Below are 22,602 nucleotides of genomic sequence, written 5' to 3' on the forward strand. Positions count from 1 at the left end.
CTTCAACACATAATCTAAGTTGACACTTCAATGCAGTACTGATTGAGTGCTACACTGTTGAAGGTGCTGTCTTTCAGATGAGACATTAAGCTGAGGCCTCGCAGATGGACACAAAAGATCCCAAGACACTGTTCAAATAGACTGCCCAGGACAACATTTATCCTTCAACCAATGTCACTTAAAAACACAGGCAATCTGGCCACTAATCTCATTGCTGTTTGTGGGAGCTTGCTGTGCGCAATTTGGCTGCTGTATTTTTTCACATTACACTTCAGAAGTACTTGATTGGCTGTGAATCAAACTGTCATCCTGAACTTGAATGCATCGTTGCCGGGAACTGGCAGAATCGACCTCTGCCCCAATTACCGGCGAGGAAACAAAGCAACTGCGATCTTAGCCCCCCCAAATCATAAAAATTGGGGTGGAGCTTTGAGTCCTGATACACTGCAAGTCACAAACAACTTTAAAGGGGTCATTTTTGATGCCTCTTGATATCAAGTACAAAAAGCTTTGGCAAAATTAGAAATGGTATGTAGGACATCAAACGAGTGTAAAAGAATGCATTACTTTTCTGGATGTGACTGACAAGCAAACTGAGTTATTCTTCCAGAATGAGTTTATGCCAGGGGTATCCAACCTTCTCACGAGAGTGGCTGCATTATAATTTTTGTCCTACATAGGGGGCCGGTGAGCATATTTTGGAAAGATAAAGGTACGAGAAATTTATTTTACTATTAATCAAAACCACAAACATGTGCATTTTTGTGAAGAAGCTTTAAATGAGAAGATTAATTTACTTTCTCATCACTTCACTGAACACTGATTTAGTGAGATACCTGGCATTATTTTTGCTTGCAGAAGTAGACAATGTCTGCTCGCACACTTGATGTAGCGATGCAGAATATTCTGGATAGATGTCCATCTGTCAGAAATGATCGTGATCACTCTGTGTGTCTCCCTCTCCCCAACTCTGTGTGTGTCTCTCTCTGTGTCTCTCATCCCGCCCTCTGTGACCCCCCCATCCTCTTTGTGTCACCCCCCTCCTCCGCTCCTGGGGCCCAGTTAACCGAGCACCCTGCCCTCAGGGCCTGGGCCCTACCGCATCCTTAGGCAGCTCTTCCTCAGTGACGGTGGCAGAGATGAAGGCCATAAGGCCCTGACCAGGTCCATAAGCAGGCAGAGCAGTGCTGGGCCCGGGGCCTGAGCTCCAGGCTGGGAAGGCCGAACTGGGAATGCAGTTTGGGCGGGAAGTGCCAGCATTCAGCTCAGCCGGGGTGCCGCCATCTTAGTACAGGGGCCAGAAATAAGGTACTGAAGTGTGTCCGCCATCTTGGTAAAGGGGGATATGCACAGTGAAGCTGCTCTACCATGTTAGTTAATGAGCTGCAGCCATTGTCACAGAAGGTTTTGGTGGGCTGGAAGAAGCCAATGGCGGATTTCCAGCGGGCAGGCTGGATCCTGGCCCACAGACCATGTGTTCAACAACCCTGGTTTACACAGTGGGATCGGAAAGAAGCACAGGCCCCATCTACCTTGTGTATGGCACCCAATCCTTTGAAAGGGACAGTGTCAGAGTTCCCTGCTGTCTGCATAACTACTTGGTCATTTATGTATGGAGACTATGCAAACAAGATAGTTTGCAGCTGATTTCATACCTTTAAAACTGCTTCAGGGAAATTTCTGTTGAAAAAGCGGACAACTTCTTTCACATATAGGCTGGACTTGGTGCGGACAGTGATCATGTAGCCGTCGCCAAACCTTGGAAAGAAGCAGAATGGAGGTGATCAGTTTGAATCCATTTTAAAATCAGATGACCATCAATTTGTGTTTGCAATGTTGTCTGTCGTACACTACGGAAGGAATTGTACACTTATTGTGAACTTGTATTATTGTATTAAATGGGATTCAATGGGCAGAATCCTGAACAAAGACAGGATCTTAGGTGAACAGACTTTAAAAACTACCTTCTCTTGTGTAAAAGCTGTAATGTTTGTTTATATTTTTTTAAAATTATGCATAAATATTTGAGGAGAAAGATTTATTTTCTAGCCCAGTTCCACAAATCCAACATTTTGTATCAGGTGAACTCCTCTAGCTGATGTTAGTGAAAGAAGAAGGGAACAGAAATGCAAATATTGTATCAGCAAATGGATGACTTTAGGGTACAGATATATGGTAAGTTATAGTCGGTTAATTTATCCATAACCAGCCATGCAGCTCCCTACACTGCTCCCTATCCCTCCTCTCTCCCCTGTCCTCCACCCACCCACCATCCAATTCATAGTCATTCTGAAATTTCTCACCCGTCTCCCTCCCCCATCCTCATGGAAGCTGACATTTTTCCCCAAGGCTCACTTCCAGCTCCTTTGATCCCCCCACCAATTTGCTATCCCTTCAACCCCCATTATTACTGGCTGTCCTTAGAGCAAAACTGCTCCATTTCTTTTCAAAACTAGCATTACTTCTCACTTCAAAAAGCTCGCTCTTGACCCATTTATTCTCTCTGACTACTATTCCATCTCCAAACTCCCTTTTTTGTCTATTGTCTTTGAGGGGTCATCACTTCCCAGCTCCCAAAATCTTCCTGTTCAAATTTCTATGACCTGTAAATAATACAGCAACAAGGTCACTCTGATTAAAGTCACAAATGGTATCCTTGGTACATAATCCAACCTTGCCCTCTGTAGGCATTGATTGCACCATTCTGTCCCATTATCCAGTCCTTAGGGACTGGTCTCAGGTGGTTCTACTCCTATGGATCCTAACACAGCCAAGCACATCTTCAGAGATTGTTTTTCTTCTCACCCTCACACAGTCACCTCCAGGATCTATTCACAGACTTGAAACGTTAACTCTGCTTCTGTCTCCACAGACGCTGCCAAACCTGTTGAGTATTTCCAGCACTTTCTGTTTTATTTCTAATCTTGGGTCTCTCTTCTTCTCCATATATATGCTGCCCCTTAGTGACATTGTCCACCAGAACAAGGTCAGTTTCCATGTTTATACTGATGATCCCCAGCACCAAGTCTTCCTCGCTTTCCTTAACCCCGAGCGTGAGATAGAGGTACAAATATGTAAACAGATTATGGAAAGATGTAGGAGCAACAGGGTGGTGGTGATAGGAGATTTTAATTTTCCCAACATTGACTGGGATTCGCTTAGTGTTAGAGGTCCAGATGGAGCAGAATTTGTAAGGAGCATCCAGGAGGGTTTTCTAGAGCAGTATGTAAATAGTCCAACTCGGGAAGGGGCCATACTGGACCTGGTGTTGGGGAATGAGCCCGGCCAGGTGGTTGAAGTTTCAGTAGGGGACTACTTTGGGAATAGTGATCACAATTCCGTAAGCTTTAAAATACTCATGGACAAAGACGAGAGTGGTCCTAAAGGAAGAGTGCTAAATTGGGGGAAGGCCAACTATACCAAAATTCGGCAGGAGCTGGGGAATGTAGATTGGGAGCAGCTGTTTGAAGGTAAATCCACATGTGATATGTGGGAGGCTTTTAAAGAGAGGTTGATTAGCGTGCAGGAGAGACATGTTCCTGTGAAAATGAGGGATAGAAATGGCAAGATTAGGGAACCATGGATGACAGGTGAAATTGTGAGACTAGCTAAGAGGAAAAAGGAAGCATACATAAGGTCTAGGCGGCTGATGAAAGACGAAGCTTTGAAAGAATATCGGGAATGTAGGACCAATCTGAAACGAGGAATTAAGAGGGCTAAAAGGGGTCATGAAATATCTTTAGCAAACAGGGTTAAGGAAAATCCCAAAGCCTTTTATTCATATATAAGGAGAAAGAGGGTAACTAGAGAAAGGATTGGCCCACTAAAGGACAAAGGAGGAATGTTATGCTTGGACTCAGAGAAAATGGGTGAGATTCTAAACGAGTACTTTGCATCGGTATTCACCGAGGAGAGGGACATGACGGATGTTGAGGTTAGGAACAGATGTTTGATTACTCTAGGTCAAGTCGGCATAAGGAGGGAGGAAGTGTTGGGTATTCTAAAGGGCATTAAGGTGGACAAGTCCCCAGGTCCGGATGGGATCTATCCCAGGTTACTGAGGGAAGCGAGAGAGGAAATAGCTGGGGCCTTAACAGATATCTTTGCAGCATCCTTAAACACGGGTGAGGTCCCGGAGGACTGGAGAATTGCTAATGTTGTCCCCTTGTTTAAGAAGGGTAGCAGGGATAATCCAGGTAATTATAGACCGGTGAGCCTGACGTCAGTGGTAGGGAAGCTGCTGGAGAAGATACTGAGGGATAGGATCTATTCCCATTTGGAAGAAAATGGGCTCATCAGTGATAGGCAACATGGTTTTGTGCAGGGAAGGTCATGTCTTACCAACTTAATAGAATTCTTTGAGGAAGTGACAAAGTTGATTGATGAGGGAAGGGCTGTCGATGTCATATACATGGACTTCAGTAAGGCGTTTGATAAGGTTCCCCATGGCAGGCTGATGGAGAAAGTGAAGGCGCTTGGGGTCCAAGGTGTACTAGCTCGATGGATAAAGAACTGGCTGGGCAACAGGAGACAGAGAGTAGCAGTAGAAGGGAGTTTCTCAAAATGGAGACGTGTGACCAGTGGTGTTCCACAGGGATCCGTGCTGGGACCACTGTTGTTTGTGATATACATTAATGATTTGGAGGAAAGTATAGGTGGACTGATTAGCAAATTTGCAGACGACACTAAGATTGGTGGAGTAGCAGATAGTGAAGGGGACTGTCAGAGAATACAGCAGAATATAGATAGATTGGAGAGTTGGGCAGAGAAATGGCAGATGGAGTTCAATCAGGGCAAATGCGAGGTGATGCATTTTGGAAGATCCAATTCAAGAGTGAACTATACAGTAAATGGAAAAGTCCTGGGGAAAATTGATGTCCAGAGAGATTTGGGTGTTCAGGTCCACTGTTCCCTGAAGGTGGCAACGCAGGTAAATAGAGTGGTCAAGAAGGCATACGGCATGCTTTCCTTCATCGGACGGGGCATTGAGTACAAGAGTTGGCAGGTCATGTTACAGTTGTATAGGACTTTGGTTCGGCCACATTTGGAATACTGCGTACAGTTCTGGTCGCCACATTATCAAAAGGATGTGGATGCTTTGGAGAGGGTGCAGAGGAGGTTCACAAGGATGTTGCCTGGTATGGAGGGCGCTAGCTATGAAGAGAGGTTGAGCAGATTAGGATTATTTTCATTAGAAAGACGGAGGTTGAGGGGGGACCTGATTGAGGTGTACAAAATCATGAGAGGTATAGACAGGGTGGATAGCAAGAGGCTTTTTCCCAGAGTGGGGGTTTCAATTACTAGAGGACACGAGTTCAAAGTGAAAGGGGAAAAGTTTAGGGGGGATATGCGTGGAAAGTTCTTTACGCAGAGGGTGGTGGGCACCTGGAACGCATTGCCAGCGGAGGTGGTAGATGCGGGCACGATGGATTCTTTTAAGATGTATCTAGACAGATACATGAATGGGCAGGAAGAAAAGAGATACAGAACCTTAGAAAATAGGCGACATGTTTAGAGAGAGGATCTGGATCGGCGCAGGCTTGGAGGGCCAAAGGGCCTGTTCCTGTGCTGTAATTATCTTTGTTCTTTGTTCTTTGATCTCTATGCTGTTAGATTGCCTAACTGACATCAACTTGGGGACAAATCAAAACTTGGTCCAACTGAACAGCAGGAAACTGTAATCTTTAGCTCCTGTCATAAACTTTCCTCCCTGCTCCCAGCATCAGGCTGAACCAGGTCTAAGAAGCCGTAGCATCCTGTTCCACCCACAGATGAGCTTCAAATTACACATGCTATCAATAAGCAGGAATCACTAACTTTTACCTCCACAACACTGCCTGTTTCTGGCCCAGTTCAGCTTCCCTATTCACATTTTTGTTACCTTATCACCTCAAAATGTCCATCCTCAATAAACTAGCAGCTCGATCAAAATTCAACTGCTGGGTTCCTGCTCTGCACTAAGTTCCATTCCACCTATCATGCCCGTTCTCTCTGATTTACAGTGATCACCTCCACCATCTCTTCAGCTCCCACCTCCAGTTCAACAATGCACTGAATTTAAAATCCTAGTCCTCAAATCCTTCGATAGCCTTACCCCATATTAAACCTTTATTAAACAAATTCACTCAATTGTTATGTGCCTTCTAGACCTGGCACAGTCCTTCTGTGCATCGCCTCATCCCTTTGCCCCACTGTTGATGGCAGAGCCTTTATCTCATTGCACATTAAGTCCACCACCCCTCCACTTTTAAAAACCGTCTCAAACTCATTATTAAAGTTAATCTTTTGCTCACCTATACAAACTCGCTCACATTGTTTCGGAGTCTATTCCTTTTGTCTATTTTTATTCTTCCCCTCCATAAATTACCTTAGGCTGTTTTTCATGCTCTTGAATAGTGGGCGTGGTGAAATTGGTTGATCTTAAAGGTAACACTTCTGTGATTAACTGCTGGGAAGACACAGTCTGGTAGCCCCTCCTTGCCACTGGTAGATTTACGTTGGTTTGTAGCTTGCAGACCTGTGCTTTGGGGACCAGTGACATTGGGGAAGTATAAAACATCCAGTAAGAGCTTCACTAATCTTTCTCAGGGAATGGCAAGCATACTCGGGTTTTTGCTCTGATGAAAATCACCTGGTTTTCCAACCTACAGGAGATGTCAGAGCGCAGGCCGGTGATGTCAGAGCGCAGGCCGGTGGTGTCAGAGTGCATATTAAAGTGCACAATAACAGTAGTGTCAGTGTGCGTAGCAGTGGTCTCATAAAGATCAGTGGGTAAAGTTCACTTTATTCATATTCTCTTGGTTCAAAATGTGTGTCCAGTATGGAAAGAAAGAAAGCAACTAGGATCGCTAACTGAAACAAAGACTAACTGATGCTGCTGATTAGCTGGTTTAGTGATGAATGTGTGATTAGGTGGGGTTGGGGCAAGCTGGAATGCTAAGTTACCGGTTTTTCAGGTGCTGGATGCTGCCAAGACACTTGAACCGTCCGTTTACCATGATGGCCAGTCTTGTGCACAGTGCTTCACACTCCTCCATGCTGCAGAGATGAAAAGAAGAAGATTAGATATCACATATTTCTCATCACCTCACTAACTCCCAAAGCACAGCCAAACAATAGTGAAAATTGTTTCTCTTCTGCTCAGCTTGGCTTTTCAACTTATTTAGTCAGAGCACGGTTGCAGTGAAATGGTCACATCCAATACTTGTGCCCGTGTTCTTTTGTTTTGGTGAGGGGTGGGGTGGAATAAGGTTTGGTAGTCATTAATATTAGGAAAGCCACAATTCTGAAGAATGATATAATTCTACTTCTGGCACCTGATGTCATCATGAAATACTTCCTGGTCACGTACAGAATATTTTCGATGCAAAAAAAAAGCTCTCTCTACTTGAACAATGCACACTCGATTATCACCCACTCAGTTCTGAATCAGGTATGTTAGTTTTTGAATGGGCTGTCCAAATATTTATCGAATTGGAACTGGATATCTGAAGTCTTTTTTTAAAAAACAGACAAAAGGCACTTTTCTCCCCTGCTTCCTTCTGAGTCTGATGATATGGAGGTATTAGTCATTCTGTTTTCAATGAATTTTCATCAGTCAAACAAATCTCAGAATTCAAGTCGTGATCCCACCCCCATAATGTATCCTGCTTTCCTATCCCAGTTTTGCACTAGATGAAATTTGACAATCCTAACTGCACAGTAATCCTGAACTTTAGAACAGCACCTGCTAATGTCCATCTTTCTGGGTTCTATGAATGGGACTGTCAATTTAGTGACAAATTATTTTTTATTTAGCTATTTGTCACTGAAATGGGCTGAGCCCCAAGTGGATTCAGTTCAGCTAGTGCCTTTACAGAAAAGGGTAGAAACTCATCTCAGGCAGTGGTGCAAAATGGGTTGTATCCAATGGCCATCCATTATACGCAGCTCCTGATATTAACTCTATTGACTGCATTTTAACTGTGTATAGCGTGTGGCCGATCTGATACCACCCATTTTGTGTCACTGCCCGAGATGAGCGTCTACCCCAAAAATTTCATTCAATCAAACCTGACTAGATTCAAGATCCTGGTCTCAGAGTAACAGGATTGTGACTGAATCCACTTCACTGCTCAGGGTACACAGTAGATTCATGTTAAAAAAATAGTGTCAGTTAACAGATCTTGTGAGACATTACAGCAGTGGTATGGAATTGTGTTGATATATTTACATGAAAATCCCGTGTCTGCTGTTTTAATTAGGGGCCTTTATCCATTTAAGTAAAAATTAACTGTCAGCTGTGGTTCAGTGGTGGCACTCGTGCCTCTCTCTGTGTGTCTCTCTCTGTCTCCCTCTCTCGCTTTCTCCTGGTGTGTGTGTGTGTGTGTGTGTGTGTGTGTGTGTGTGTGTGTGTGTGTGTGTGTGTGTGTGTGTGTGTGTGTCTTTGTCTGTATCTCTCCCCACTCTCTCTGTGATCGCCCCCCTTCTCTCTGTGTCACTCCCTCTCTCTCCTGGGGCCCGGTTAACCCAGCACTCTGCCCCCAGGGCCTGGGCCTTGCCGCCTTCTCAGACAGCTCCTCCTCAGTGACGGTGGCGGAGGTTCCAGGTTCAAGTCCCACTCGAGACCTGAGCACAAAATCTAGGCTGACAATCCGGTTCTGGACACTCCTGTGCAGCACTGCTGAAGGTGCCATCTATCAGCTGTGGCTCAGTAGGTAGCATTCTTGTCTCTGAGTCACAAGGTTCTGGGTTTAAGTCCCACTCCAGGGCTTGAGTGCATAAATCAAGGCTGACACTCCAGTGCAGTACTGAGGGAGCACTACATTGTCAGAAGTGCTGTCTTTCGGATGAGACATAAAACCTTGGCCCCATTCTACTTACTCAGTTCGATGTAAAAGATCCCATGGCACTATTTTGAAGCAGAGTTAGGAGAGTTATCCCTGGTGCCCTGGCCAACATTTATCCCTCAATCAACATCACAAGAGCTGATTATCTGGTCATCATCCCATGCAGTTTGTAGGAGTTTGTTCTGCATGAACTGGCTGTTGTGGTTCCCGCATTACAACAGTAACTGTACTTCAAAAAGTACTTCATTGCTGCAAAGAGCTTTAAGATGTCCGTTGGTCGTGAAAGGCGCTATAAAAATACAAGTCTTTGTTATCTTTCAGAAAAAATGTTAACCCGAGGCCCTGTCTGTCCTCTCAGGTGGATGTAAGAGATCCAGTGGAATTATCTTTTGAAGAAAAGCAAGGGAGTTATTCCAGTGTCCTGGCCAATACTTATCCCTCAACAACAGATTATCTGGTCATTATCACATTGCTTTTTTAAATTCGTTCCTGGGATGTGGGTGTCACTGGTTAGGCCAGCATTTATTGCCCATCCCTATTTGCCTTTGAGAAGGTGGTGGTGAGCTGCCTTCTTGAACTGCTGCAGTCCTTGTTTGTGGGACTTTACAGTACACAAATTGGCTGTCACGTTTCCTACATTACAGCAGTGATATCAAAAAGTACTTAATTGGCTGTAAAACCCTTAGGGATGTCCTGATGTCATTAAAGGTGCAATATTAATGCAATCTATCTTTCTTTTAGAGGGGTTAATGCCTCTATTCAAATAATCAACCAAGGAATTCATCTGAGTGTACTGAGATATTTTATTAGTATCACACAGCACAATCTCATCCCACAGGTGCTGAGCATTATTTATGATGTTACAAACCAAATTGCACATGATTACACATTTCAACTAAATAAAACAGCTTCACACATTTAGCTCAATTGAACATTATGATTAAATTGCTCCCGGCAGTTTTGCAAACTGCAACTGCACAAAAGACTGAAAGAATACCACCTCTCGCCCAAAGGAAAAGCAAAGTTAGAGCAATATTCTAAAGTGAAGACAACTAAGTGGCTGACCAGTTTAATTAAGACATTTAAAATATTCTAGTATTTGCTGACGATGCTGCATTAACACCTCACACTGAAGAGTGTCTGCAGAATCTCATCGACAGGTTTGCGTCTGCCTGCAATGAATTTGGCCTAACCATCAGCCTCAAGAAAACGAACATCATGGGACAGGACTGAATGCTCCATCCATCAATATCGGCGACCACGCTCTGGAAGTGGTTCAAGAGTTCACCTACCTAGGCTCAACTATCACCAGTAACCTGTCTCTAGATGCAGAAATCAACAAGCGCATGGGAAAGGCTTCCACTGCTATGTCCAGACTGGCCAAGAGAGTGTGGGAAAATGGCGCACTGACACGGAACACAAAAGTCCACGTGTATCAAGCCTGTGTCCTCAGTACCTTGCTCTACGGCAGCGAGGCCTGGACAACGTATGTCAGCCAAGAGCGACGTCTCAATTCATTCCATCTTCGCTGCCTCCGCGGAATCCTTGGCATCAGGTGGCAGGACTGTATCTCCAACACAGAAGTCCTCGAGGCGGCCAACATCCCCAGCTTATACACCCTACTGAGTCAGTGGCGCTTGAGATGGCTTGGCCATGTGAGCCGCATGGAAGATGGCAGGATCCCCAAGGACACATTGTACAGCGAGCTCACCACTGGTATCAGACCCACCGGCTGTCCATGTCTCCGCTTTAAAGACGTCTGCAAATGCGACATGATGTCCTGTGACATTGATCACAAGTCGTGGGAGTCAGTTGCCAGCGATCGCCAGAGCTGGCGGGCAGCCATAAAGGCAGGGCTAAAGTGTGGCGAGTCGAAGAGACTTAACAGTTGGCAGGAAAAAAAGACAGAAGCGCAATGGGAGAGCCAACTGTGTAACAGCCCTGACAACCAATTTTATCTGCAGCGCCTGTGGAAGAGTCTGCCACTCTAGAATTGGCCTTTCTAGCCACTCCAGGCGCTGCTCCACAAACTACTGACCACCTCCAGGCACTTACCCATTGTCTCCCGGGACAAAGAAGAAGAAGAGTATTGGAATTAAATGTCAAAAGGTCAATGCTTGCTCTAAATGAAAAGAGGCCTTTTAGCTTACAATGGTTCTTTCTCTGCCCTCTCAAGCCCCTCGCTGTTTTGATCGGGAACAGTTTTAGTTTCAGCATAGGTGCCTGGATTGTGTCACAGACTGGTCTCGGGCCTTATCTGCCCCTCCTCCCAATAAACAGCACTTATTACAGTCACTCCAGCAGCTTCCTGAAGTACCACAGTTACCGACACACCAACTCCTCTCCCTTCAGTGTCAAAATAATCATGCAAATGCATGTAAATTGTGCTTTGATACTGAACTCTTTCAATAGCTATTTGTTATGCTGAAGTACTTTTTGATATGGCTCCAACCTAAGCTCATTTTGAAATCTCATACTTCTGTAAGACAATCAGATAAATATCTGATTATAAATGTGATTGAAGGTTCAAAGCAAGGCCACTGAATTATAGGTTTAATGGTAGAAATTAAAAAGCAATCCCTGAACGCAATTCTCAAATCACCAGTGAAATTCTCCAACCAGAATAAAAGCAGAATTTGACCTGTTGAGTCACTATAAATCATTCTCTCTGGTTATTGAGATAGCATAAAAAATGAAGAAGAAATGAGCCAATACTCTGTGGAATAAGATCGTCCCTCGGCTGTCAGGACCTGGAAAGTGTCAACTGTGGAAAACATCTGGCCAGGCCCTAAGTAATGGAAGTGCAGCTGTGGTCAGATAAGGTGAGGGTTTAACTCAACTGTTCGGAATTAGGCAGAAATCCTGAACAGCATTCCCTTAGATGATGGAACAGAGTTCATAACAGGGCAGATTGTACATAGTCTATGGAAGGAATGGGTTTGATGGAATTTTCTAACACTTGTTCTCTTATATCTTAAAAAGTCTTCCCCCGCCCACCCAACTCTTCCCTTTTGGTTGCTAACAATTCACAGTTTGGTTCCATCTACTTATTGTGCATTTCATTTGTAGAATGTCATACAAGAGTGAAATGGGTAATTTTCAGTACCATTGATATCTATTGGTGCCATTGTCAGTGTTGTTTTGATTAGGTTTGTTGAAATGGAATGTAACTTGGTTATAATGGAGGAAGGACAAGGAAATTGCTGGAAATATACAGATGCTATACCCAGCCTCCATTCAGAACTAGTACCTTCACATAAAAGCAAAATACTGCAGACACTGGAAATCTGAAATAAAAACAGAAAGACCGACACAGCAGGTCTGGCCTTTATTATATTTTTTAAATCTTATTTTATTTTTTAACCATGTGCTTGATTTTCATGTAGACAGAGCTGCTCATTATTCTGCTATTAACACTCTCTCTGGACTAATGCTTTGTCTTTCACCACAAGCATGAACACTCTCTTTGCCTTTGTCCCAGGACAGCTTTGTTATTTAATCTCTCCTGCCCTCTGTCCTACCTTTTGCTCTCTTCCCCACCAACACCCCCCCCACTCCCCCCCCCCCCCCCCCTCACTTGCTTAAAACCTAATTCTTTTCTAACTGTTGCCAGTTCTGATGAACGGTCACTGACCTGAAACATTAACTCTGCTTCGCTCTCCACAGATGCTGTCTGACCTGCTGAGTATTTCCAGCACTTTCTGTTTTTATAGCACCTTCACATGCTTTCTTTGCAGCAGTTTATCCTCTCAAATTTATAATTTATCCTTTTCTCTCTCACTCTAACTGGGTTTTCATGTACATATCATCTTTCAGTGCTAAAAGTGTCAATTGCTCCCAAGGCTTTTTCTCTGGTGCTCTTTTTAAAGCAGGCCTCATGGTATAAAATGTATTTGCAACACAAATGTTTTGTGTACTGCTGGGAGAAGTTAACTAATGGATCATGAAAGACTGCTACCCAATTTCAATAATTAGTTTATAAAGTCCATCTGCAAACATGATGGGCAGGATTTTCCTTCTGGGGTCAGGAAACAAAAGCGTGACTGTTTCCGGGTCCTGATACTGTCCCCAGGGGGAAGAAATCACAGACACTGATTTTCATGGGAATGGACTGTTAATTGGCTGGAGGGCGGGTTGGGTGGTCAATTAGCAGCTGTGGAGATGGGACAGAAAGAGAGCGGGCCCGTTTTAAACAAACCACGGCATCCCAGTGGGTCATTGGGATGTCCAACACTAGTAACTGCACTTTTTGTCCCTTTGAGGACGATGTAAATATTGACACATAAAGCCAGACATGTGAGCCTGCTTTTATTAATGGTGGGACTGGACAAGACGGATAAAGTGATGAAAGGGAGCAAGGGTCTGTGAATGGTGACAGTGAAACCTCTCAACAGTTGTGCATCCTTCATTGGCGTTAAGAGTTGAGCTGTTCCAAGCTGCGTCTTCAATGAAGTATTAGATTAGAGATACAGCACTGAAACAGGCCCTTCGGCCCACCGAGTCTGTGCTGAACATCAACCACCCATTTATACTAATCCTACACTAATCCCATATTCCTACCAAACATCCCCACCTGTCCCTATATTTCCCTACCACCTACCTATACTAGTGACAATTTATAATGGCCAATTTACCTATCAACCTGCAAGTCTTTTGGCTTGTGGGAGGAAACCGGAGCACCCGGAGAAAACCCACGCAGACACAGGGAGAACTTGCAAACTCCACACAGGCAGTACCCGGAATCGAACCCGGGACCCTGGAGCTGTGAGGCTGCGGTGCTAACCACTGCGCCACTGTTCTCGTGAACAGTGCAGTGAGTTCCATAACATGCCATTCATCGTGGGTTAGAAGGGCTCAGCTGAAATGTTCCTGGGTCAGAAAATCCCTGATGTTGATGGCATCCTGACGAGACCCACACTGGGTCTGGCCACCTCCATGTGCAGCTGGGAAACCTCTGTGTTCTGCATCTTCCTCCGCCTCCTCCTCCTCTTTCACCTCCTGCTCCTCTTCTTACGCCAATGCGTTGTGTCCATCTAGCACATCACTGTCGTTATGCTCCACACCTCTTTGTAGGGCCATGTTATGGAGAGTGCAGCAGGCCACCACAATGTGTGAAACCCTTACCCTTAAGCCCCACCTCACCAGTTGACGCGCTGGAATCGCATTTTCAGAAGCCCGATGGCCTGCTCAATGGCAGCCCTTGTGAGCAGATAGATTCGAATGTAGTGCCTCTGCCACGCGCTCTCGTAGAGGGATGAATAGCCATCTCTTCAGGGGAGCCCTTGGTCCTTAGAAATCATCCATGTAATTTGGGGGTTGGAATGAAGAGCTGTGACATGCTTGACTGCCGAAAGGATGAAGGAGTCAGAGAAGCTGCCAGGAAAGCAAGCGCACATGTGGAGGAAGCTGTTACAAAAGCAAGATTCTGCAGATGCTGGAACATTGATGACTGTATCGGTGCTGTTCTCTGCTCTCACCCTGAACTGGAAAACTTCATCAACTTTGCTTCCAATTTGCATCCTTCTCACACCTTCACATGGTCCATCTCCGACTCTTCCCTTCCCTTCCTCGACTTCTCTGCCTCCATTTCCGGGGATAGGCTGCCTACTAATATTCATTCTAAGCCCACTGACTCCCACAGTTACCTCGACTACACTTCCTCACACCCTACTTCCTGTAAGGACTCCATTTCATTCTCCCAGTTTCTCTGGCTCTGTCATATTTGTTCTGATGATGCAACCTTCCACACCAGTGCTTCTGATATTTCTTCCTTCTTCCCCAATGGGTTGACAGGGCCCTTGACAGTCTCCGACTATTTCCCGCTCTCACCCATTCCCTTCCCTCCCAGAACTATGATAGGGTTCCCCTTGTCCTCACCTTCCACGCCACCAGTCTCTGTATTCAAAGGATCATCCTCTGCCATTTCTGCTACATCCAACGTGATGCCACTACCAAATTCATCTTCTCTCCCCTCCCTTTTCAGCAATCTGAAGGGACCGCTCCCTCCGCGACACCTTGATCCATTACTCAATCACTCCTAACACTCTGTCCTCTTCCCATGGCAGCTTTCCATGCAAGCACAGGAGATACAACACCTGCCCTTTTATCTACTTTCTCCTCACCATCCAAGGTCCCAAACACTCCTTCCAGGTGAAGCAGTGATTTACATGTACTTCTTTCAATTTAGTATACTGTATTCACTGCTCACAGTACGATCTGCTCTGCAGTGGGGAGACCAAATGCAGATTGGGTGACCGCTTTGTGGAACACCTCCATTCAGATTGCAAGCAGGACCCTGAGTTTCCAGTTTCCTGCCATTTTAATTCTCTATCTTGTTCTCACACTGACATCTCTGTTCTCGGCCTAGTGTAGTGTTCCAATGAAGCTCAATGCAAGCTCAAGGAACAGCACCTCATCTTTCGATTAGGCACTTTACAGCCTTCTGTACTCAACACTGAGTTCAACAATTTTAGTCCGTAATCTCTGCCCCCATTTTGTCTCCTTTTCTTTGCATATTTTGGTCTTAATTATGTTTTATCTTGTTTTGCTTTCGGACAATAGCTGTTCATTATTCTTCCATTCACATCTTCTGTCTCTTTACTTGTTCCATTATTACTCCCTTTGGCTCTGTGCTACTGGCTGGAGTCATACCAAGCACAAAGGAAGATGGTTGTGGTTGTTGGAGGTCAATCATCTCAGCTCCAGGACATCACTGCAGGAGTTCCTCAGGGTAGTGTCCTAGGCCCAACCATCTTCAGCTGCTTCATCAATGACCTTCCTTTAATCATAAGGTCAGAAGTGGGGATGTTCGCTGATGATTGCACAATGTTCAGCACCATTCGTGACTCCTCAGATACTGAAGCAGTCCGTGTAGAAATGCAGCAAGACCTGGACAATATCCAGGCTTGGGCTGATAAGTGGCAAGTAACATTCGCGCCACACAAGTGCCAGGCAATGACCATTTCCAACAAGAGAGAATCTAACCATCTCCCTTTGACATTCAACGGCATTACCATAGCTGAATCCCCCACTATCGACATCCTAGGGGCTACCATTGACCAGAAACTGAACTGGAGTAGCCATATAAATACCGTGGCTACAAGAGCAGGTCAGAGGCTAGGAATCCTGAGGCGAGTAACTCACCTCCTGACTCCCCAAAGCCTGTCCACCATTTACAAGGCACAAGTCAGGAGTGTGATGGAATACTGTCCACTTGCCTGGATGGGTGCAGCTCCAACAACACTCAAGAAGCTCGACACCATCCAGGATAAAGCAGCCCGCTTGATTGGCACCCCATCCACAAACATTCACTCCCTCCACCACCAACACACAGTGGCAGCAGTGTGTACCATCTACAAGATGCACTGCAGCAACGCACCAAGGCTCCTTAGACAGCACCCTCCAAACCCATGACCTCTACCAACTAGAAGGACAAGGTCAGCAAATGCATGGGAACACCACCACCTGCAACTTCCCCTCCAAGTCACACACCATCCTGACTTGGAACTATATTGCCGTTCCTTCACTGTCGCTGGGTCAAGATCCTGGAACTCCCTTCCTAACAGCACTGTGGGTATACCTACCCCAAATGGACTGCAGCGGTTCAAGAAGGCAGCTCACCCCCACCTTTTCAAGGGCAATTAGGGATAGGCAATAAATGCTGGCCTGGCCAGGCCAGTGACGCCCACATCCCATGAATGAATAAAAAAAAAACAACTCTTTTGTCATTTAATCTCTCCTGTCTTCCATCCTAGCACAGACTTTCCCTTTTGTTCTTTTTCCACCCTCCCCCCTTTCACTTGCTCAAAAGTTATTACATTTCTAACTTTTCCCAATCGTAACGAAGGGTCGTCAACCTGAAATGTTAACTCTGTTTCTCTCTCCACAGATACTGCCTGATTTGCTGAGCATTTCCAGCATTTTCTGTTTTTACTGGAGGAAGCTGTTGTGATCACAGACCGGTTAAACGTTGAGGGTGTGGAAGCCCTCCCTGTTGATGAATCTCACGGGGCATTCACTTGGTTCCCTGATAGCCACATGGGTGCAACTGATGATGCCCTGCACCTGGGGCAATCCAGTGATTAATTGAATAAACTGTCCAGCTCTTGCAAAAAAGGCATCAGTGACCTGTGAGATGCAGTGACATGCCTTTGCTTGCAAGATGCTACCAAGGTCCACAGCTGATCGTTGAAAGGAGCCAGAGATGAAGCAATTCAAGGCAACAGTGACTTCTATGGCTACTGGCTGGGTATGGTGAGCAGTGGTGTGAGGTCTGAGATCTTCCTCTGCCTGGAGAGTCGCAGTCTCCTTTGGCACTGGTCCTTGGACATGTCCAGGCAGCTCCATCTTCGGCGGTGCAACCTGTGTAGAAGGTATGGTCACTGTTGCCTTCCTGCCCCTCGTCGCTCTCCTCATGCCCACACTCTGCCTTTCCTATGGTGGATGTTGCTTCTCATTGCCACTGGACTCGAAAGCTGAAAGGCATGCTCCCATTGCCAGCTGCTGCCCTCCTTGTGTTTAGGTGTCCTCCCAATTGTATTTGGAAGCTTTGCCCCCTATTGTATTCTCCCACGATGCCAGGAGCGTGAGACGAGCGCTTGGTGACCACACTTCCCTCAACCTGCACTGACCCGAAGACACCCAATGGCCGAGGCACCCTCTGAGCCCTTCACCCTTTTATGGGCCCACCCGATTTGTTGGGGCGGCCATGACTGGCTCCCTGCTGTGCATCCACCTCCATGCACCTGGTCTGCCCTGGACCTAGCATGCAGCCCACACGCCCACACCAAATTCTCAGCATGTCCCTCAATGAGCTCTTAACGAGCTCTTTAACAAAATAAGTTGTAGTTATCAGTGGATCAGGCGGATTCTTGGGTGCCATCCTCCCCCCCGTCCTGGTGAAACTCGCTGGTGGTAGGAAAGGCGATGGGGAACCGGCACTCCGGCCAGTGCTGGTATTTTCATTCCCTGCCCGTCTTTGTTCCCGTCCCTAGAGGGACCTAAAAATTTAGACCGTTAAATCATAAATCAACAAACTCATTTGGCAACTTCGCACTGATTGAATGCCACTGTTGCCCCTTCCCACAATGTATTACGAGACTTGTTGCCCACAGCATAGACTGCTGCACTGCCTGCATGAAGGGAATAATGACATCATTAAATCCCACTTGGGATTCTTGCCCTCTAAAGTGTTTCAGGGAACTCGGAGCTCATAAAACACAAAAGTCTGTTTCACATAAAGCTCTCACAAGCTAGTCATTGAACTGGCCATCCTTCCCAGAATGCACCAAAGGGTGCAACAACCTCCCCTGAAGGAAAATTGCAAGCTAATCTTTCTGCAATTCAGTCAAGTTGACAAAGGATTTGTTGATGAGTACATCATTAAAATATGACAGTAATTGAGAGCCTGGTAGGCTGCAAGAAAAGAATTTGCTTTGATTGGTGACACTATAGTAATTTTACATCAAGAATAAAAATCTAAGAACTAGATGATTCAAATGTTTGGAATGCTCTTTACAAGAATATCATGAATATCTCTTTTATTTGAACCTGGGTGTTTCCTAAAAAGAACAGATTACTTTTAGGATATTTGTCATTTCAAAGTATTACGTAAAGGTTGCCTCAGATACAATGGGCAGGACTTTGCATTTGAGATCAGGTCCCAACCCCACACCAGAGGGTAGGGTGCTGGGGAGAGGGGGAGGTGGGGTGCGAAAGCAGTCCCAGCCTGCGATTTTGCCTGAGGTTGGCTGGAGGGTGGGTTTGGCGACTAATTTGCAGCATCATGATGGAAGCAGGACACTTCAAGTGCAGGCCTGATTTAAAGGCCTGACAGCAGCCATTACTGTGGCAGCCGCCCTGCATAGCAATGGAAGCCTGAAGTCAGCAGGAAGAGAGACAGAGACCTGGCACCCGGGGCAGGGCTGCCCCACAGTTTACCAATGCCATCCATGAGGTTATGTTGGAGGCAGTACACAAGAGGCAAGGGGTCTTGTTCCTGGAGGGTGGAAGGAGAAGGCCAACCAGCTGAACTAAGCAGGCCTATTTGGAGGTGGCAGAAAACATCAGTAGCCACAGTGTTGTCCGGAGGACCTGGGTGCAGTGCTGCACAAGGTTTAGTGACCTTCTTTGCCCTGGCAAGGTGAGCGCAATGTGAGACCTCCAGGTCCGCAGCCACAAGCAGTTGAGCAGCCTGAGGGTGCATGCTGCTCCCTAACATGGGAGAGTTGTCAGCAAGGTTCAGAGCCCCAGCTCGGTTGAGTACCTGGTTGCACTGATAATGTAGCTTATTTAAATGAGCTGCTGGCACTGGTGATTGAGGGCAGCATTGCATTACCTTGCACTCTTTTCTCCTTTCAGGAGAAGAGGGCACAGAATTCATGGCAGAGGGTGCGCACAGGAGGAGGAGTGCCCCAGTTCACCATCCTCACAGTAATGGAGGAAGCGGCAATGTACATCCCGAGGGTGGCATCGAATGACAAAGTTGGCGATGGAGAGATGGGAATACCTGGAGGAGATGGTGAAAGGATATTGAACTCTGTACATAGAGTCATACAGCACTGAAACAGGCCCTTCGGCCCATCAAGTCTGTGCCCACCATCAACCACCCATTTACACTAAACCTACATTAATCCCATATTCCCTACCACATCCCCCCAATTCTCCTACCACCTACCTACACTAGGGGCAATTTACAATGGCCAATTTACCTATCAACCTGCAAGTCTTTGGCTATGGGAGGAAACCAGAGCACCCGGCGGAAACCCATGCGGTCACAGAGAGAACTTGCAAACTCTGCACAGGCAGTACCCAGAACTGAACCTGGATCGCTGGAGCTGTGAGGCTGCGGTGCTAACCACTGTGCCACCCTTGAAGGGGATGGAATGCAGGCCTCCCTGTCCGACAGCATGGCAATGCCTCAGTTGCACTGGGAAGCCTCAGCTCTGCAGAGATTTCTGCTGTCACTGACAAGTTCTCATGATCTCCTTCTTGTCTCTCACAGGGCCAGTTGTGGAGGGGGAGCATGACAGTGCAGCAGATCACCAGGGGCCTCTGACAAAACTGAACTAGAGCCGGCACTGTCACATCATTCAAATGTGCCTTCCACCAGTGCAGATACACTCACATCAGTGGTTCCTCGTACACGCTTAGTCAAGCTGGCACTGGGTGATAAGCAAGGCACTAGTGAGCAGGAGGAGGTGAGAGAGGCAGAGGCAACTATGGCCGTCTCCCTCGGAGGACGGATGATAGACACAGCCGTGCTCAGCTGGGTGCAGATGCACAGCCTCGGGAGTCACAAGCAAGCCAGCTCTCCTTTGACCAGCAGCGTAAGATGTTTAGTTTAGTGATACAGCACTGAAACAGGCCCTTCGGCCCACCGAGTCTGTGCCGACCATCAACCACCCATTTATACTAATCCTACACGAATCCCAGATTCCTACCACATCCCCGCCTGTCCCTATATTTCCCTACCACCTACCTATACTAGGGGCAATTTATAATGGCCAATTTACCGAACAACCTGCAAGTCTTTTGGCTTGTGGGAGGAAACCGGAGCACCCGGAGGAAACCCACGCAGACACAGGGAGAACTTGCAAACTCCACACAGACAGTACCCAGAATTGAACCCGGGTCGCTGGAGCTGTGAGGCTGCGGTGCTAACCACTGCGCCACTGTGCCCATGTGTCAGAGTTCCCTGAGACAGTGTAGAGTCATGGGCTGAGAATGGAGGAGCCCATTCGGCTCATGTTCACCACCATAGGTCAGACTTTTGAATGCATGAGCTCCTCCACTAAAAATGTGGCCAACCTCAGACAGCCATATGCGGCAGTGCTGAGTGGATGGAGGAAGTGCGCACTGACGTGCACAAAATGGTGGCAACGCTCTGTGGCATTAACCTGACAGTGGTGCTGATGGCACAAAGAGGCATGGAGTGGATGTCAGTTGTGTCCCAGGTAGTGGTCTGCTCCAGCGAACCAGAGTGCCAAGGGATGACACAGTTACCATGGAGGAAGAGGGTGCCATCATTATCATTATCGGCCTCCTTGGCACTCTGACTGACGGACCATCTATGCAGCATGGCACTGTGGAGGAGGCTGCTCCCTTATTGATGCAGGTGCAGCAGCCTCTGGAAGTGCCCCCACTGGCACCTCCACATCGAAGACAACCGCCACATGCATCTCTCAGCTACAAGCAGGCACATGAGAGCAGGCTGTCTCCACCTCATCCGAGGCCACAAGGGAAGCACCGCGGACAGTGAAGGCCAGCAAGTCATTCAGAGCACTGAGTGGTTCACTGGGGTTTATTTCACTTCTGAATGTGCACATTGTAATTCATTAATAACACTGGAAATGTTGAACCATGACCCCAGAAGTGTGAGCTTCCATTCTTCATCGGCATGGCTGCAAACATCCCCAACCTCAATGATGGGGGAGCCAGCGCGTCAGTGCAAAAGACATGGCTGGCGCCTTTACAACCATCTTTAACTGGAAGTGCTGAGTGAATGATCCATCTCAATCTCCTCCTGAGGATCCCACCATCACATGATAGCTTTCAGACAATTCAATTCACTCCACATGATATCAGGAAATGGCTGAAGAAACTGGATACAGCAAAGGCTATGGACCCTGACAACATCCTTGCAGTAGTAATGAAGACTTGTGCTTTAGACCTAGCCGCTGCCCTTGCCAAGCTGTTCCAGTACAACTACAACACCAGCATCTATCAACAATATGAAAAATTGCCCAGGTATGTTCTGTCCACTAAAAGCAGGACAAATCCAATCCAGCCAATTACCACCCCATCAGTCTCCTCGCGATCATCGGCAAAGTGATGGAAGGTGTCATTTACAGTGCTATCAAGCAGGACTTATAAGGCAATAACCTGCTCACTAATGCTCAGTTTGGATTCCCCATGGCCACTCGGCATCAGACCTCATTAGCCTTGGTCCAAGCATGCACAAAAGAGCTGAATTCCAGAGGTGTGGTGAGAGTGACTGCCCTTGTCATCAAGGCAGCTTTTGACCGAGTGCGGCATCAAGGAACCCTAGCAAAATTGAAGTCAATGGGAATCAGGGGAAAAGTCTCCACTAGTTGGGAGTCATACCTCATATAAAGGATGATGGTTGTGGTTATCCATCTAAGACCCAGGACATCGCTGCAGGAGATCTTTAGGGTAGTCTCCTAGGCTCAACCATCGTCAGCTGCTTTGTCAATGACTTTCCCTCCATCGTAAGGTCAGAAGAAGTGGGGATGTTCGCTGATAATTGCACAATGTTCAGTACCATTAACGTATCCTCAGATACTGAAGCAGTCTGTGTCCATACGCAGCAAGACCTGGACAACATTCAGGCTTGGGCTGATAAGTGGCAATTAACAATCATAGGATCATATGAAATAGGAGCATATGAGTAGGCCATTCAGCCCATCAAGCCTGCTCCACCATTCAAACAGATCATGGCTGATCAGCTACCTCTACGCCATTTTTCCCCACTGAACCCATATCCCTTGTCGTTAGTATTCAGAAATGTATCGATTTCTGTCTTGAACATGCTCAATGATTGAGCTTCCACAGCCCTCTGGGGTAGAGAATTCCACAGATTCACCACCCTCTAAGTAAAGAAATTCCTCCTCATCTCAGTCTTATATGACCTGCCCCTTATTCTGAAACTGTGTCCCTTTGTTCTGGACTCACAAGAGGAAACATCCTACCCACATTTACCCCGTCACATCCTGTAAGAATTTTGTAATGCCACACAACTGCTAGACAAAGACCA

At 46.5% G+C, this 22,602-nt stretch overlaps 1 protein-coding gene across 4 annotated transcripts in view; it reads right to left on the minus strand.

Moving 5' to 3' along the window:
- Window positions 1-22,602, minus strand: part of abca2 (ATP-binding cassette, sub-family A (ABC1), member 2) — a 585,325-nt gene that overhangs the window by 15,252 nt on the left and 547,471 nt on the right. For all 4 annotated transcript variants that reach the window (XM_068012728.1, XM_068012729.1, XM_068012727.1 and 1 more), the window contains 2 exons: window positions 6,946-7,038; window positions 1,656-1,758 (listed from right to left, as the gene is read on the minus strand). In XM_068012728.1, the coding sequence (XP_067868829.1) occupies window positions 1,656-1,758; window positions 6,946-7,038 (196 nt within the window). The remainder of the gene's footprint in view (window positions 1-1,655; window positions 1,759-6,945; window positions 7,039-22,602) is intronic.

This window comes from Heterodontus francisci, chromosome 32 (genome assembly GCF_036365525.1).
Source record: "Heterodontus francisci isolate sHetFra1 chromosome 32, sHetFra1.hap1, whole genome shotgun sequence".
NCBI classification, from domain to species: Eukaryota; Metazoa; Chordata; class Chondrichthyes; order Heterodontiformes; family Heterodontidae; genus Heterodontus; species Heterodontus francisci.